Below are 16026 nucleotides of genomic sequence, written 5' to 3'. Positions count from 1 at the left end.
TCTACCGATTTGAAAAATTCTTTTAGTGTTAGATAACCCATTTATCGAGGAAGGCTATAATCTATATATTATAGTATATACCTATTTTAATTTATAGTAGGCTTTTTTTATTAAGTAAGAATACAGATAGGTTTTAATAATTTATTCTACTAATGTTGTCCCAACGTGGTTGAAAATGACCCTGCCAAGTAGGTAAGTATCTACCCACCTCTACACGTGCATTTACCATAGCCATACAAGTAAATGAGATGTCCAACTGATTAACACAACCGGTAATACTGCTAGAAGAAAAATATCAGCTACAAAGGCATCTTTATACTATGGATATTTTTAATATCTTAGGCAGTTAGGTACTACTAGCTTGCAACAACAAGAAGACAGTATTTTGAAGCTTATCACAAAAGCTTTAAAGTCGAAAATTATAATTAAGTAAAAGAGATAGTTATTTATAGGGAAAAAACTTGATAATCAATGTAGTTTTTTTGTCTGGTGCTTCAGCAATTTATATGTGACATGGTAAAAATTTAAATTTAGGGTTGGCAACTGGAGTTCTGGAGTTGGAATGGAGCTGTCAATAACAATAGAAAAAAATTAAGATTATTTCATCTCCTTTTATTTTTAGTTTTACGTTACGAAGTCCTTTAATCCTTTTCGTAGAATTTGCTCTAATTGTGCCAAGTTTGATTTGAATTCATCTAGTAGTTCCGGAGTGATACATTAAAAAAATGTTCTCTTTTATACTTTATTGCGTTTTTTTAACACATTAGCTATTACTGTGATGATGTCATGATAAAAAATTAGATAATCCTTATAACACTAACAAGCGCCAAAACTGATACAAGACATTTGTTCGGTCCAGATACTCGATACCAGAGGAAGGAAGAAAGGATTAAGAAAGGTAGGTTATAACAAAAGAATGGATCAACAAATCTCTTGGCAACATGCAGAATCATCAAATCTCTTGGCAACATGCAGAATCATAATCTGCATGATTTTCTGAGTTCAAAACTGTAAACAGAACGCGGCCCTCGGAATATGCACACGCAATACCTCACAGCGCCTGGTCTACAACATGAAAATAACAGCATAAGCTATGGTGGATCTCTAAGTCAAAATCCAAATTCAAGTAGGCTTAGTTTACAAGCACTTATGGATCGTCAGGTTCTCTATACTAATATTATAAAGCTGAAGAGTTTGTTTGTTTGCTTTCTTGCTTGAACGCACTAATCTCAGGAACTACTGGTCCGATTTGACAAATTCTTTCAGTGTTAGATAGCCCATTTATCAAGGAAGGCTTTATATTATCCCCGTCTTCCTACGCGAACGGGATTCACATGGGTGAAACCGCTCGGCGTCAGCTAGTCTTATGATATAATAGTAATAAGTACCTACCTAAATTGGAAAATTTAAAATTAAAGTTTTGTATCTAATTTTCAAATCTGTTCTGAAGACTTGTAACCTGCAGAAAATTGATAATTATGGTGATAACATAAATAATAATTAATAATAAGTTGTAAAAAATATTTAACGAAAATGAATAATTATGAGAAATTAAACTGCGTGACACGTTCAAAATATTTACATACTTAAATATTAATCTCAAATTAATATTCATACTCTATCGGATGTTACAAAACGACAAAATACCTCTTAACTTTATGGTTTATATACCTATTTACATATCCTATCCTTTTTGTCAAACAAGATGTAAATATATAAAATAATAATAATAACAATGTCGATACATATAGTCCAGCCCTAAGAGGATCGCGCTAATTGTCTGAGATCTTTCTCTGCGCGGGCTAGCACCTGCGCCGTCGCAGCCGTATCTCAGTAAGCACAGTTTTCAAAGGCCGAACCGCACGCGCCTCTCGACCGCGGCCGACTGCACGTGAAAATGAGATCGAGTTTCTAAATTTGAATATTTATTTATTTTAATCACCCCGCTTCAATACGCTTTCCTCAGTGGCCTGTCCTTAAAGGTTTTATATTGTGTTAATTGATATTTTTTTTATATTTAAATAACGAATACGTAACGATGTTTTTATTAAATAGAGTTCGTCCCAGTGTTTTTGTTATTGTGTCCCTAGTTTTACTAGCTAGTGCACAAAAACCGTCAAATGGACATCGAGACGTCGGTAAGTATCGATCTTAATTGTTTAAATACTAGATACATTAATAATTAATATTAAGTATCTATCTTAATTTATAAATAAATTTATTCATTTATAAGTAAGTAGTAGTAAGTACTTAAGTAAGTAACTATTCATTTATTTTAAAAAGCTTGTCTTTGTTTTCAGTATGCCTTTAATAAGTTTTAATTCAGCAAACTACGTTACTTTCCGAACTTAATATATCCTCCTGAAAAAGCTGCACATTTTCAATTTTATCGGAGCTAGGGCATTTTAAATATTTAATTAAGTTGTGAACCAACATATTATTAGCTAAACATTTCAATTTCAATTAAAATTTTATTATAATCTTAATAGAAATACCTAAAATGAAATTTTTAAGAGACAATCTATAATCACAGTATTGCTGCTCGCCCATAGGCTAAGAGCAACACGCTCGCGCTATTAACCCTCTGGAGCACAAGGCGTGCATAAGGTTTTGAACTAGGGTAGGCACTATACGTGTAAGTGATACCAAAATGGAAAATTCCTTCTCCAAGAAAGAATTAATTATGTCAAGCAGATAGACATGTATGAAGTGCAACCCACTGGAAGTATTGGGGTGCTTTTATCCCTCTGGATGGATACTACCCTTCTAATGCTTATCCTTTAGCCAAAGGAAACACAAATTTTAGGGTCCTAAAGAATACCTTCTTACTTAATATTATCAGCAAACATTTGCCGATTTTAAGGTCAAGTAGGTGATATATGGTAATCAATCAACAAATGAGTACTGTATCTATTCGTAACTGTAATTTCGCAAGGGTGTCATGTATATATAAATTATCTTACTCCTAATGCACAGTAACCTACATAAGCTTCAAGTTACAACAGTTTGTAAGCTAGATATAAACGAACGGTTAATAGCTCTCTTCCCGCCATCAATGTAGAAATAATATAGACGTTGGTAAATAGGCACCTACTTATATTGGATTTAAACTATTTACTTAGTGAAGGAATAGATCGATATCAATAATTAATCGTCAAAGATTATTCTATTACATTATGTCATTGATTAAAATTCTATTTATAATCAATAAGGACAAGATTGATAGGTTTTGTCTTTTATATTGAAGAATTAATTTAAGAATACTTAATTAATTCATCATCATCATCATATCAGCCGATGGACGTCCACTGCAGGACATAGGCCTTTTGTAAGGACTTCCAAACATCACGATACTGAGCCACCTGCATCTAGCGAATCCCAGCGACTCGCTTGATGTTGTCAGTCCACCTGGTGGGGGGTCGGGCAACACTGCGCTTACTAGTGCGGGGTCGCCATTCCAGCACTTTGGGACCCCAACGTTCATCGGCTCTTCGAACTATGTGCCCCGCCCATTGCCACTTCAGCTTCGCAACTCGTTGAGCTAAGTCGGTCACTTTGGTTCTTCTGCGGATCTCCTCATTTCTGATTCGATCACGCAAAGATACTCCTAACATAGCTCGTTCCATCGCCCGCTATGTGACTCTGAGCCTTCTTATGAGGCCCATAGTTAGCGACCAAGTCTCAGAACCATAGGTCACCACTGGCAACACGCACTGTTCGAAGACTTTTGTCTTCAGGCACTGAGGAATTTCTTAATTAATTAGAGTCTAGATATATAAATAAAAGAAGAGAACAGGATGTATGATCATAGATCCAAGCGAGTTCAGTGTCCTGAAAACATTCAAAGCTTTTCGAAAAAAGAAATAAAATATACGTGCTAATAAATTAAAATATGGAATATGTAGGTAGCTAGTTTTTAATTTAAAACGAAAATAGCACTTGCATTACCTTTTATATCTACCTATTATTTGATTTTCATGACAATAATGCCTGTTTTTTTTATTATAAGGTCTGTCTAGTTCTATTATTTGATCTAAATAGGTCTGTGTTGTAGTAGGCAAATACGGAAGCTTTTTTTGTCCTATTTGCAAACGTAGAATTGTCAAACGTAGAATGGCTTATTTAAGTTTTTTGTCGGTTTAATTATTAAAACTCAATTATTAAACATGATAATAACTATTTAACGCTAGCCACACACGGTCAAGTAGTGGGCAGTGAAAAAAAATATCGAAGTAGGTACCTATTGTTATGGAAATGGTGGACAGACTTGAAAAAATATGTACTTGACAGTCAATAGCTGGCGTAAGGTTCTTAGTAGGTTTTTAATTGGTGTTTCTTTTTTTTAATATGTTCTAGTAGATACAGAAGTGTTATTATAATTATTATGTACATTTTCTGCAATAACTTTGTTTCTAACTCTCTCCGAGTTCACGCCCAAGGAGTATAGTTTTAAGAGTGTATAATTCTTAAAACTCTCGTTGTCTTCGGCTCACGAGGACCTGGGTTCGAGTTTTGGGTTGAGCTATGAAATATTGAGTATTTCTTTTCCACGAATTTCTCAGTTAAAATTTAACCTTCAGTGTGTTATCAGACCACCTTGCCACATAGAGCACGTTATCGGGTCATCATCAATACCGACTGATACTGATCCTCAGAAATTCATTATCATAATTATCAACCCATATTCAACTCGCTGCTGAGCTTGGGCCTCCTCTCAGAATGAGAAGGGATGAATTGGCCTAACCCCTCTCAATGAGACTATACTGCAATAGTCCCAATGCAGATTGGCAGACTTCACACACGCAGAGAATTAAGAAATTTCTCTGAAATGCAGGTTTCCTCACGATGTTTTTCCTTCTACGTTTGTAGTTTTAATTTTTAGTTCACGATGCAAGTCCACTTGAAATAAATGAATTTTGATTTTGATTTTGACCCATCACGCAGCTCCAATGCGGTTTGGTGGGAAGCTCGTTCTTCTTCTAGTAGAGTTTTTTTTCCACATAATTATTATAATTTTTTTAATTGATAATGAATACAATAAGGAACTTAAGCTATCTTATCCTAATAACTATATAAATCATGCCCACGTGGAATGGTGGCAAGAATACTGGCTGCATTTCCGCGCTGGACAGCCAGGCTGATCCTTTGCGCAAAAAATGAGCCAGCCCTTCTGTCACCAGTCGAGGCAACTAGCCGCGGTGAAATTATTCGATAAATTTTTTTCGCACTGCGACTCAATGGCCAAAGGGTCTCCACGGCAAAAGGTATAATAGACTAAATATGTAACTAATAGAATAAATATGTAACTCTCTGTCAGTGAGGCATACTTGAGCCACTTACCGGTTTCAGCTTTTTCTGCTGCGGCTCCCGGTCTTGATTCTGTCTCCCTGATATGACACGGTGCTAATGTGTCAACGCATGTAGCGTCCCACATTAGGGCCCGCCCTATTTCCCAGGGAACTAGCGTCCACTTGAAATAAATGAATTTTGATTTTTGATTTTGACCCATCACGCTGCTCCAATGAGCCGTGATAGCCCAGTGGATATGACCTCTGCCTCCGATTCCTGAGGGTGTGGGTTCGAATCCGGTCCAGGGCAAGCACCTCCAACTTTTCAATTGTGTGCATTTTAAGAAATTAAATATCACGAGTCTCAAACGTAAGAATTTTCTTAATTCTCTGCGTATGTGAAGTCTGCCAATCTGCATTGGGCCAGCGTGGTGGACTATTTGCCTTACCCCTCATTCTGAGAGGAGACTCGAGCTCAGCAGTGAGCCGAATATGGGTTGATGACGTTACGCTGCTCTGTGGTTTGGTGGGAAGCTCGTTCTTTTTCTAGTACAGATAAAATATTAAAAACTCACACCAAATTACATGCACTCGTATATTATTTGTGCTCGTATCTGTACCAAGTCAACTGGTTTTGGAGAGTGAAATCACCGTGTCACTAAAAAGTAAAAGTGGTATCGCCGACGGGCTGCGATCTGAAACTTCGTAATAGTAATATTATGCGCTTATGTGCATAACGACATTGAATTTGTTATGTAAACATTTGTATATATTAGTCTTATTTACCGGCTCTATTGGTCTAAGATCCCATCACACTTCACACTATCACACTAATAATATGAAGGCGAATTTGTGTGTGTGTAGTGTATGTTTGTTCCTCCTTTTCGCTTTTTTTTATTCTTTACAAGTTAATTGATTATGAAACACGGCTAAAACTCACGTGATATTAGGTTAGGTAGGGCCCTTAGTCAAGAGCTGGTTCTTGCATCGCGGCACGATCCAAACTCTTTTGGATCGTGCCGCGGTTCATAATCAATTAATATGAATAACACTCACAATAGTTTAAATTCTTTACAAGTTAGTCCTTGATTACCATCTCACCTGATGGTAAGTGATGATGCAGTCTAAGATGGAAGCGGGCTAACTTGTTAGGAGGATGAAAATCCACACCCCTTTCGGTTTCTTCACGGCATCGGAACTTGCTTGGGTGGTACCCACCCAAGCAAGCCATTTAGCGTTCAGTTCCGATAGGGTGATAACTAGCCACGCCCGAAGCCTCCCACCTGCCAGACCTGGACCAATTAAGAAAACCTCAATCGGGCCAGCCAGGGATCGAACCCAGGACCTCCGTCTTGTAATTCCAATGCGCTTACCACTGCGCCACGGAGGCCTTCAAAAAGCTGATAGTTACCTACTGGATGAAAATATTTTATATAGATTAAATTAAAAATGTCCAATGTAATCCAGGAATCCAGGACTGTTTTTTTTCCAGGGCCAAACGAAGTATCTCGTGACCAATAGCAGCACAACCGGAATATTGCCATCTTTTTTGTTGCGTTAGAACGAAAGAGATAGAAGACGACTCGGTCAACTAATGGTTGACATTTTGTCCATTTCTCCTCGCGAGATACATGGCTGGTCACATGCTAGGCATACCGTTTAACATTATCACCCTAAGCCCGCCAAACCGCATTCAAGCAACGTGGCGGGTCTAAACTCCATATCCCCTCTCCTATAAGAAGGAGAGGCCTGGCCTTGTAGAGGGCCGTTAAAATAGGCCGATAATGATGAGGTAAATACTAGTAGGTACATATTTTAAAATAATGTGCACAAAAAGAAGTTTTCCAGTTCACCATAAAATTTTATGGTGGCGCCGATAATTTCGATAGCATTCGAATTATTAAACGGCGAAATTAAAAAATACCAACAACAGAAACTTGTTTCGTAATAATAATTAATGTGACAACCATCAGGTTGACAAAAAATAACGAATCTATGCGGTCACCTATCCAATGGATTTTTTTTTATTAATTTTCCTTTTATATAATACCATTTATTAACTCAGTTTACATTAAAAATCAGTCTTGATTGTTTTTTCATCAGATTAAACAAAACCAAAAAAAAATGTCTAGATACCGGTAAAGCCGGGTCTCCTTTCGTGATTATTAACTAAAGATATTTGTCTATGGATAGAGGATATAAACTTAAATGATGCAAACTTAGACCTTACTTTTGATAGATTACATCACTGTTATGTATATAATTTGTCTGAATTTTAAATGGGGTTTTTTTATGATTTATTATTTGAAGTGCTTTATTTTAGCATTTACAAAATTATAGTCTAAAAAGGTCTGCCCAAAGCCGAAAAAGAAGTGCAAGCTAGTGGCGAATAAATATAGGACTAAACCCTCATTCGCACGTGAGTTTTTTAACGGATGGGTTTTAGTATGAAGTTAAATGAAGGTCTATTTCCAACGCCCAAAATTGAAAATGCAACACTGCTCAAAAAAAAGTGTCGTGTTTTAAAAACGCTGTCCTATTTAAACGCTTTTTTAACATCCGTTAAAAAAGCTCTTGTGCGAATGGGGGCTTAGCCTAGACTTATAGAATAGGCAGACGGTATCTCGCTGTCAAACAACTGAAGCACCATTATGGCGCTGAGTCATTGAATATGTGTATGTGAAGTTTTGGCTGGTGGGAGGCTTCGGCCGTGGCTATTTACCACCCTACCGACAAAAACGTACCGCCAAGTGTTTTAGCGTTCGGTACGATGTCGTGTAGAAACCGAAAAGGGGAGTGGATTTTCATCCTCCTTCTAACAAGTTAGCCCGCTTCCATCTTAGACTGCATGATCACATACCATCAGGTGAGATTGTTGTCAAGGGCTAACTTGTAAAGAATAAAAAAGCAGTGAATTGCCAGGACAAGAAATTAATGATAGTCATCTGTCTTTATATGGGAATCTGTGTGCGTATCGGCGAGTTAGTACGAGTAGGTATATGCGAACTATCGCAATTTGGTTAGTTTCCCTTTTTATTTCAGGAGACGGTGTCTGGACTTCTTATTGCGTCTATGGACCTTACCAAAATATTCTCATAAAAACATAGGTACATAAATAAAACCTCCCATTTTTTAAGACGGATAAAAAGAAGGTATTAATCAAACAACAACATGTTTGAACTTTAAAGATGGCTACTTTGTTTTTTTTTTGTAATTTACTCGTAAGTATGATGTGATTTTATCACGATAAACGTTTACGCATTTATCAAGTTGAGGATTAAATAATAATTATTATAATAATTGATGATCTACTCGTACCTACTAAATGGCTACAACCAGATTCGCAATCGGGCGTTCATCATATACCTTATCAACCGATAGACGTCCACTGCAGGACATAGGCCTTTTGTAGGGACTTCCAAACATAAGAATCAACCTTATTAATCTGCGTAAAGGTTTATTCCAATGCAATCTTTGCAAAATCAAAATCTTTGCAATTGCACGTCATCAGTCAGCATCCTCAGGAGATGTTGACTCTACAAGTCAACATCTCCTGAGGATGCTCCGGTTTCGGGGTCAAACATACGTAGAGAGTATTTAGTCGGACCTGGATGACGTTGTCGCATGGGTTCGTCGGCTTTTCGCGGATGAAAGCAAAATAAATAAATCATTATATTACAAAGATAATTCTTTCTCCAGTTCGCACAGAACAGCTTCCTCAGGGTAGGTATCGCACCATTGTATCTATATGAAATGCAAGCTACGGGTTGGTACCTACACTTCAGTACTATGTTGTCCTTTTTATTTTTTATTCTTCTATACATATTTAAAGAGGGTTTGTTCAATCCTGAGCATGACAAGTGAATAGGAGCCACAGTGTTTTGTGTATTATGGTTTATGTATTAGTGTGTAGTTATTTGTATGTATATATAATGTACATTATTATTACGTACACACCACCTACAGTTATCTTAATAAGTTCCTAAGCTAGTCGCTACTAAGCGATAAGGCCGCCTTTTGTATTCTACTTTTTCTTATATTTCTGTTTTGCTTGTTTTCTTTTATTTATTGTGGTGTACAAATAAAGAATATTAAATAAAAATAAAAAATGTTATGTATTTTGCAAAATAAATCATATTACTATATACAAGTAGTGTGTGAATTTATTGAGTAGCAGGTAAAATAATTCAGACATAGCTAAACAACCAGTACACTCATTAAATGCGTTTCTACGTCGAACAAAAAGGCAGTATGTAATCTTTTGCAAATAATAAAACATTAAAAAGCAATCATTACCCAAGGCTTACGTAATACATTATTTGAGTTTGTACGAAATACCCTCCAAACGGACCGTATCGCGCACACGTGGGCAGATACGCCCAAATACCAGGTCACGGCCACATTATGTATTAGGTAAGGTGATGAGACTTGTGATGGAACGAATTCGCCACCCATTTGCGCATTCGAAATAATGACCTTTGCGGTTGACCACAAAATGCATGGAGCATAAACATGGGGTTACGATGATTGGCAACGAGGATTTATTGATTGTAAAGCCTCTACAGAGAGAGGGAGAGTACATTTTCACCGTGGAGATCATCATCAGCTTGTTTATAATAGTATACTCGATCTTTGAACTATAGGAGACGGGATTGTGAGCTTACTCGTAAATCCACTACGCTGTTCCAAGCTCGTATTTGACTCTATCATATGTATTTTATTTTTAGTATGCGGGTTTTCCGTTCTCGTAGGAATACATGAATTATATATAGCCTAAAACCTTTCTCGATAAATGGGTTATCTAAAACTGAAAGAATTTTTCAAATCGGACCAGTAGTACTTGAAATTAGCGAGTTCAACCAAACAAACCCTTCAGGTTTATAATATTAGTTTAGATAGGCTCGCGCTATAATTAAGACTGATGGTAAGTAATAGGTAATATTGTGTTTAAATTATAAGTGTCAGGAAACACAAACGCCGGAAGGGCATTCCAAATTTTTGCTGTACGAATTAGAAATGCAAATCGTAGTAATGAGAAAGCCTGGATGTACACTACGTAAGAATGCCACCGTTCGCGGCTTCTTGCTGTTCCGTGGTAGAAAGGAGAAGAGGGAACGAGATGGTGAACAAGCTGAAAAATCTCTAGTGGTCGGGGTGAAACACCATGAATTTTTTATAGTGATCTGTTTAGGTTAGATAAACGGGAAACCCAAAGACTTGCAGCAAATAGGGCGACCCTGTATGCCCCTCGAGGGCAACTCTACATCATTATCAGGGGTTTAAAGTGGAAGTCACCGGCTGGAGGTAGCCAGAGACAAAGGCGCTCTAGAAAAAAAATGGTACGATCCGCTTACTCGCTTACTAATCCATGGCTTGGAGTTCGTTCTACCGTACTTGCCTATGCTAGGACCATGGCCTGACAATCTTTAAACTTTTATAGCATCAGCAAGCGATAATAGGCTCTTTACTATCTTTAGCTTGGCACAGTGCCGTAAATAGCCTTTGCCGCGCCCTGTGCGAGCTTTTATAACTGCACCCTATTTAACTAGACCCTTTGCCTATCATACCACCCACTATCTCACTGACTAAAACTCAAACGCAGGTTCACTACTGCAAGTGCCCATTCTGATGCTTAATTCTATCTTTTCTTGCGCCCCCAAGACGCAACTCTCTCTCTCTCTACGCTCTGTGCCTGGGCACCGGTGGCACCACCCTATTTACACCACTGGCTTGGCAACTTCTTTCGTAATACTCCCGATGGTCCGCGCGGGCCGGGGGGCGTGTAGCGATGAATGAAAAACCCACGACTGATGCACCTCACTTCCTCGGACGCACGATTTCACACCCCCGCATATCATGGGAGTGTCATCAACGAACTTGCACGACTATAACCTAACGTATCTACGAGTATCCTCTTTGTGTAACGCAATATTAATCAACAATGAATAACATTTGTTATTGAATAATGATAAATTAGTATTCATTTGCATTATTTGCAACTTAGTCACACGATCGGGCGTGGACTGCGTAGTTATGATTCGAAAATAACTTCTTATGTCACAAGTAAAAAATTAGAAGAAAAGTTGTACCAACAAGTTTTTCTGATTTAGTTTATACAACTCATGCAAACCGACATCATTGTACAATGAATTTTTTTCGAAACGAAAAACGATTTTGATTCGGATATAATAGTAAAATGACAGCATAATAGTGTTTGAACAGAAGGCTGCGACCAGTCAAAAAAGTCAAGCCAAAAAATCGTCTTCAATCTTGGTAAACATCAAAAAATCGACTTTGCAATTGGGATGATGACAGTTTTTTAAATTGTATATAAATTAAGAGATTGCTAATAGTAAAGCAATTTTGTAAAAGGAACAGGGTATCTGCGATCATTACTTTCGGAGCTACAGGGTCAGATTTGCGGCGCTGCCGCGGATCCCTGAAAAAACGCCCCATACAAAATGGCACGAACTAATGATGTCGTAGGCAATGTTATGATCGTTAGATTTGTATGCGCGTTCAAACAAAATTACTAATATCTTTGTTGTTTGTGCGTTTATGTTTATAGTTCACATATTAAAAAATGTCACATTTAATGTAAGGAAGCTAAAACTGTATGAATTTTCATCTAATTACGATAAAAGATTTTTAATAGATTTTGAAATTTTATAATCTAATTTATTTTGCAAATATCCAGGCAATCTTTGCTTCTTATGTATGAATTAGTTGACATTGACCTTATTTACCCGAATGTATCATAAAAATCAATATATTCAAACCTAGTCATCATCCCTATTGCACGTTGTAGAGTCAACATCTCCTGAGGATGCTCCGGTTTCGGAGTGAAACGTACGTGGAGAGTATTTTGTCGGACCTGGGTGACGTTGTCGCATGGGTTCGTCGACTTTTTGCGGATAATAGCAAAATATCATTATATATTTAAAAAATCGTCGCTTAGTTGGTATTCGCAGAAAGATGTTAATAATTTATAAACATGTTTCGGCTTTGATTGAGGCGCGTTTGTGTGTGTGTTTTGAAGGCAATTTAAGGATAGAAATGTTTGCTTTTATAGTAGACAATGCTCTACCACGAAGTTTGTATGCACGTGAAAACACAATAATTATCCCTGAATACGATGACGTAAAGTGTGCTTTAAAAATATAACTTTCACAGCGACGTCACAACAGTACCTACGTGTCTTTTTACATATTCACGTACTTACTTACTTGTAAAAAAAAGACGAGTGCGAGCCGGACTCGCCCTGAGGGTTCCGTATAAATCATTCTTCGTCTTAAACCGAAAATTGTACATTATAATGACGACGGTTAAAAAAATTAAAGATATGTTAAAGCTTGTGTTAATGAAGTGCTTTAAGATGACACTGATAGCTTATTCAAAATTTGAGCCACCGCTACTTGCATAAAAATTCTATTTATTTTTATTTCATTACAAATTATTGGTTATGAATTTTTCCCTACACTTGTTCATTCTAATTCCCTTGAGAATGTTGAAATAAATGTTTTTCTCTGCCATATCTCTTTTTAAGTTGAGTTAGAAGGTTGATTTTTTTACGGCTTCAAGACACATTCTCTAGATAAATAGTCTTGACCGATAGACAGAAGTTAAAGTGATTCTATGAGGAGGGTTTCATTTCCTTTTGCTATACAGAACCCTAAAAATTATAAAACTCCGCTTGGTGGGCAGAACTTCCTTCGACGGAGGCTGAGCGATGGTGCAAACATCCGCTATAACACGAAGCCGCGTCGCATTGTTGACAGTGCATCACAATAAAAATAAAACCAAGAAATTATACTCAGTGATGTAACGGCCGGTCCGTAGTCTATCTTTGTTGGAATAGAGAAAGTTGCAAGATTTAGGTGTCATCAAGTGTTTTTAAATTGTTAAATATAATTATCTACTTGAGAATGATATGTTATAATTATGATAATTATATATATTATTAAAAAAAACGGTTGGCAGGGAGCCGCTGGATGCTGGCGGCTCAAGACCGTTGTGTTTTGAAGTCCATTAAAGAGCATGTCCAGCATAAAGTGTAATTTTTTCATGTTTTCCTATGAGAAATGTTATCCCCATTCGCCAGACACTTGGCTTCATTGGCAACCCTTCGCTAGAGACCCACGAAGTTTCAAATTAAGTAGTATTTTCGAAGGGTTGCCGAGAAGCTAAGTGACTGGCGACTGGGAATATAATTTCTCATATTAACCCGGGGAAAACATAAAAGAATTACACTTTATACTTTGACGGTTGAGGGTCTGGATCCTTAAAACCTGCTACCTCCCAAAGCCACCACGGTTCAAACTCCATAATTGGTTACATAGCATGCATTAGCATGAGCTGACAAACTTTCAGCTTTTATAAAATGACGAAGGTCTGGGGCTCACGGGCTCTTAGTCTATTACAAGGTTTCTCAAAGTGGGGTTCGCGATAAGATTTACGTAATGGTGGCTTGATAACTGATACCAAGTGAGAATTAAGTTTAAAATAGTCCAAAATTACTCCTAACATTGAATGAATCCATTTGCGACAAGAAACAAGTACACTTATAACATTATTATTACAAAGATATTTCTTTTGGTACTTTATGCTATCTTTTATTCAAATAAAAACCTTTGAACCGAAAGTTTGAGAAACCCTGGTCTATTAGCTCAGATAAAAAATAACCCTCTGCAATTTAATAAAGGAGGTATTACATTTTAAATGATTACACCGCGGTCGCAATTAACTGCGCATCTAGTCCGTAGCGGTCGTCTCGTGCCCAGATTGTACTTAATTCTTGCGAAAAACATCTTTTACAATATTTTATAATCATATTAACGCATTCACGTAACATTTTGATGTAATTAACGTTTTCATATTATTTCGCAACACAATTAGCGTACACAATTTATTTTAATGATGCATTTTGGATTGAAGAATTATTCTTTACGGAATTTCGATTATAAAACTATGATGTATTGTGTTCGAGATTATTGAAACGATTTATTAATAAAAAATACTATAGGTACCGCTTAAAGTGAAGAGGATCAAAATATATATAAAAGCTAAGTGAAAACCGTTAATTCAGAAATGTTTAGTTTAGAAGTACTTGTCTGTTAGCTGTAATTCTACTGTCAGGAAGGCTGAACCTATTTTAATGAATTAGAAAAACTCGGCTCACTCTTTTACAAAAACATTTTTTTACAAGAAAAACTATATACAGAGTGCTGGGGGCGTATTTCCTATAACTCTGGGGTTATATTATTTACCGAAAATGAATTAAAAATGTTCAAGGTTCTATATAATTATTATTTTCGGGGGTAAATAATATTTCTTTTGTAAATAGATCTTAAAATGTGCCTTATACGCATCCTCATAATTATGACGTAGCCAAGTTTTACGTATTTTAAAATCAAGGATAGATAAAGGAGTGTATCATGGAAAATCGGAATTACTCGAATTCCTTTGTATGAAAACATAAAAAGTTTTATTATTAAATTAATAAGTATGCAATAATAAAAATAGTTATGCAATTCGGCTCCTATAAGTGGACGATCTCAACCCATATTCGGCTCACTGCTGAGCTCGAGTCTCCTCTCAGAATGAGTGGGGTATAAGTGGACACGTCAACATTTTGAAGTTATGGAGAATACTCCCGAGCATCCTGTATAACGATTATATTACTTGTGTGAAGGTGAAAGCTAAACCGTTTGCTTCCAAGAAACTTTGTCATTAAGATATTCGTTAATATTTCTATACTAGCGGCCGCCCGCGACTTGGAAGCGTGGAATTCAGTTTTTCACAAATCCCACGGGAACCATGAAATTTTCCGGGATGAATAGTAGCCTATGTGTTAATCCAGAGTAAAATCTATTTCCATTCCAAATTTCAGCCAAATCGCTTCAGTAGCCGCAGCGTAAAGGAGAAATAAACATACTTACACACTTACACACAAACTTTCGCCTTTGTAATATTAGTGTGATGAATTCATGAACGAGTTTCTCATGCATGGTCAGCAAAAGCACAATTCGTCCAAGACACATAACCCATTAAACTTTTAATGGTGTAACCCATCAACATTGCAATTGAAATGGATTAATGCAATTATACCTTATGAAACGCTTATCCGTGCACATATAATTTATCTGCTGCATTTCGTACCGAGCAATGATGTTGGATTAAAATTTTATTTTGGCGTGACTGAAACGGGTTGCCAAGCTACCAATAAAGGTGGAATCGATTCGTCTAGACCAAAGTTTCCCAAACTTTTTTGTGTCGTAGACCCCTTGCCATGTTTTTCCGTGTTGGGTAGATCCCCTACTTATTTAATATTGATTTTCTGTATCCTATCGCTTACACAATTTTATAAACATATATAATATTTTTTTTTTACTTCATAGTTACATATATAGATAGGTATGTTTTGATATTATAAGATATTATGATGTAAAAAATAGGTACTATCTGTGTAGGTAGGTGTGTGTTATGGTCCACTATCGGGGAAACCATTTTCATTTAATGGACTCCCAAATTTATTATCGCTGACATAACCCCTTGCAGTTTATCATGGACCTCTAGGGGTCGATATAGACCACTTTGGGAATCACTGGTCTAAACCAAAACGAGATTGATACAATTTCAAGTTATCAGAAAATCCAAATACCGGCACAAAATTGTACATGTTTAGGTTAGGTTTAAAAAATGCTTCAAGTTGGTGTCCTTTTTCATTCAAAGCGTACTT

At 36.7% G+C, this 16026-nt stretch overlaps 1 protein-coding gene across 2 annotated transcripts in view; it reads left to right on the top strand.

Annotated features, from left to right (window-relative positions):
- Positions 1-1816: 1816 nt before the first annotated feature.
- LOC112056481 (C-type lectin 37Db) overlaps positions 1817-16026 on the top strand; it is a 119644-nt gene continuing 105434 nt past the window's right edge. For both annotated transcript variants that reach the window (XM_052885705.1, XM_052885708.1), the window contains exon 1: positions 1817-2138. In XM_052885705.1, the coding sequence (XP_052741665.1) occupies positions 2039-2138 (100 nt within the window). In that variant the 5' untranslated portion in view covers positions 1817-2038. The remainder of the gene's footprint in view (positions 2139-16026) is intronic.

This window comes from Bicyclus anynana, chromosome 15, assembly GCF_947172395.1.
Source record: "Bicyclus anynana chromosome 15, ilBicAnyn1.1, whole genome shotgun sequence".
NCBI lineage: Eukaryota > Metazoa > Arthropoda > Insecta > Lepidoptera > Nymphalidae > Bicyclus > Bicyclus anynana.
The sequence above is the reverse complement of the archived record's forward strand: the minus strand, read 5'-3'. Positions and strand labels throughout refer to the sequence as shown.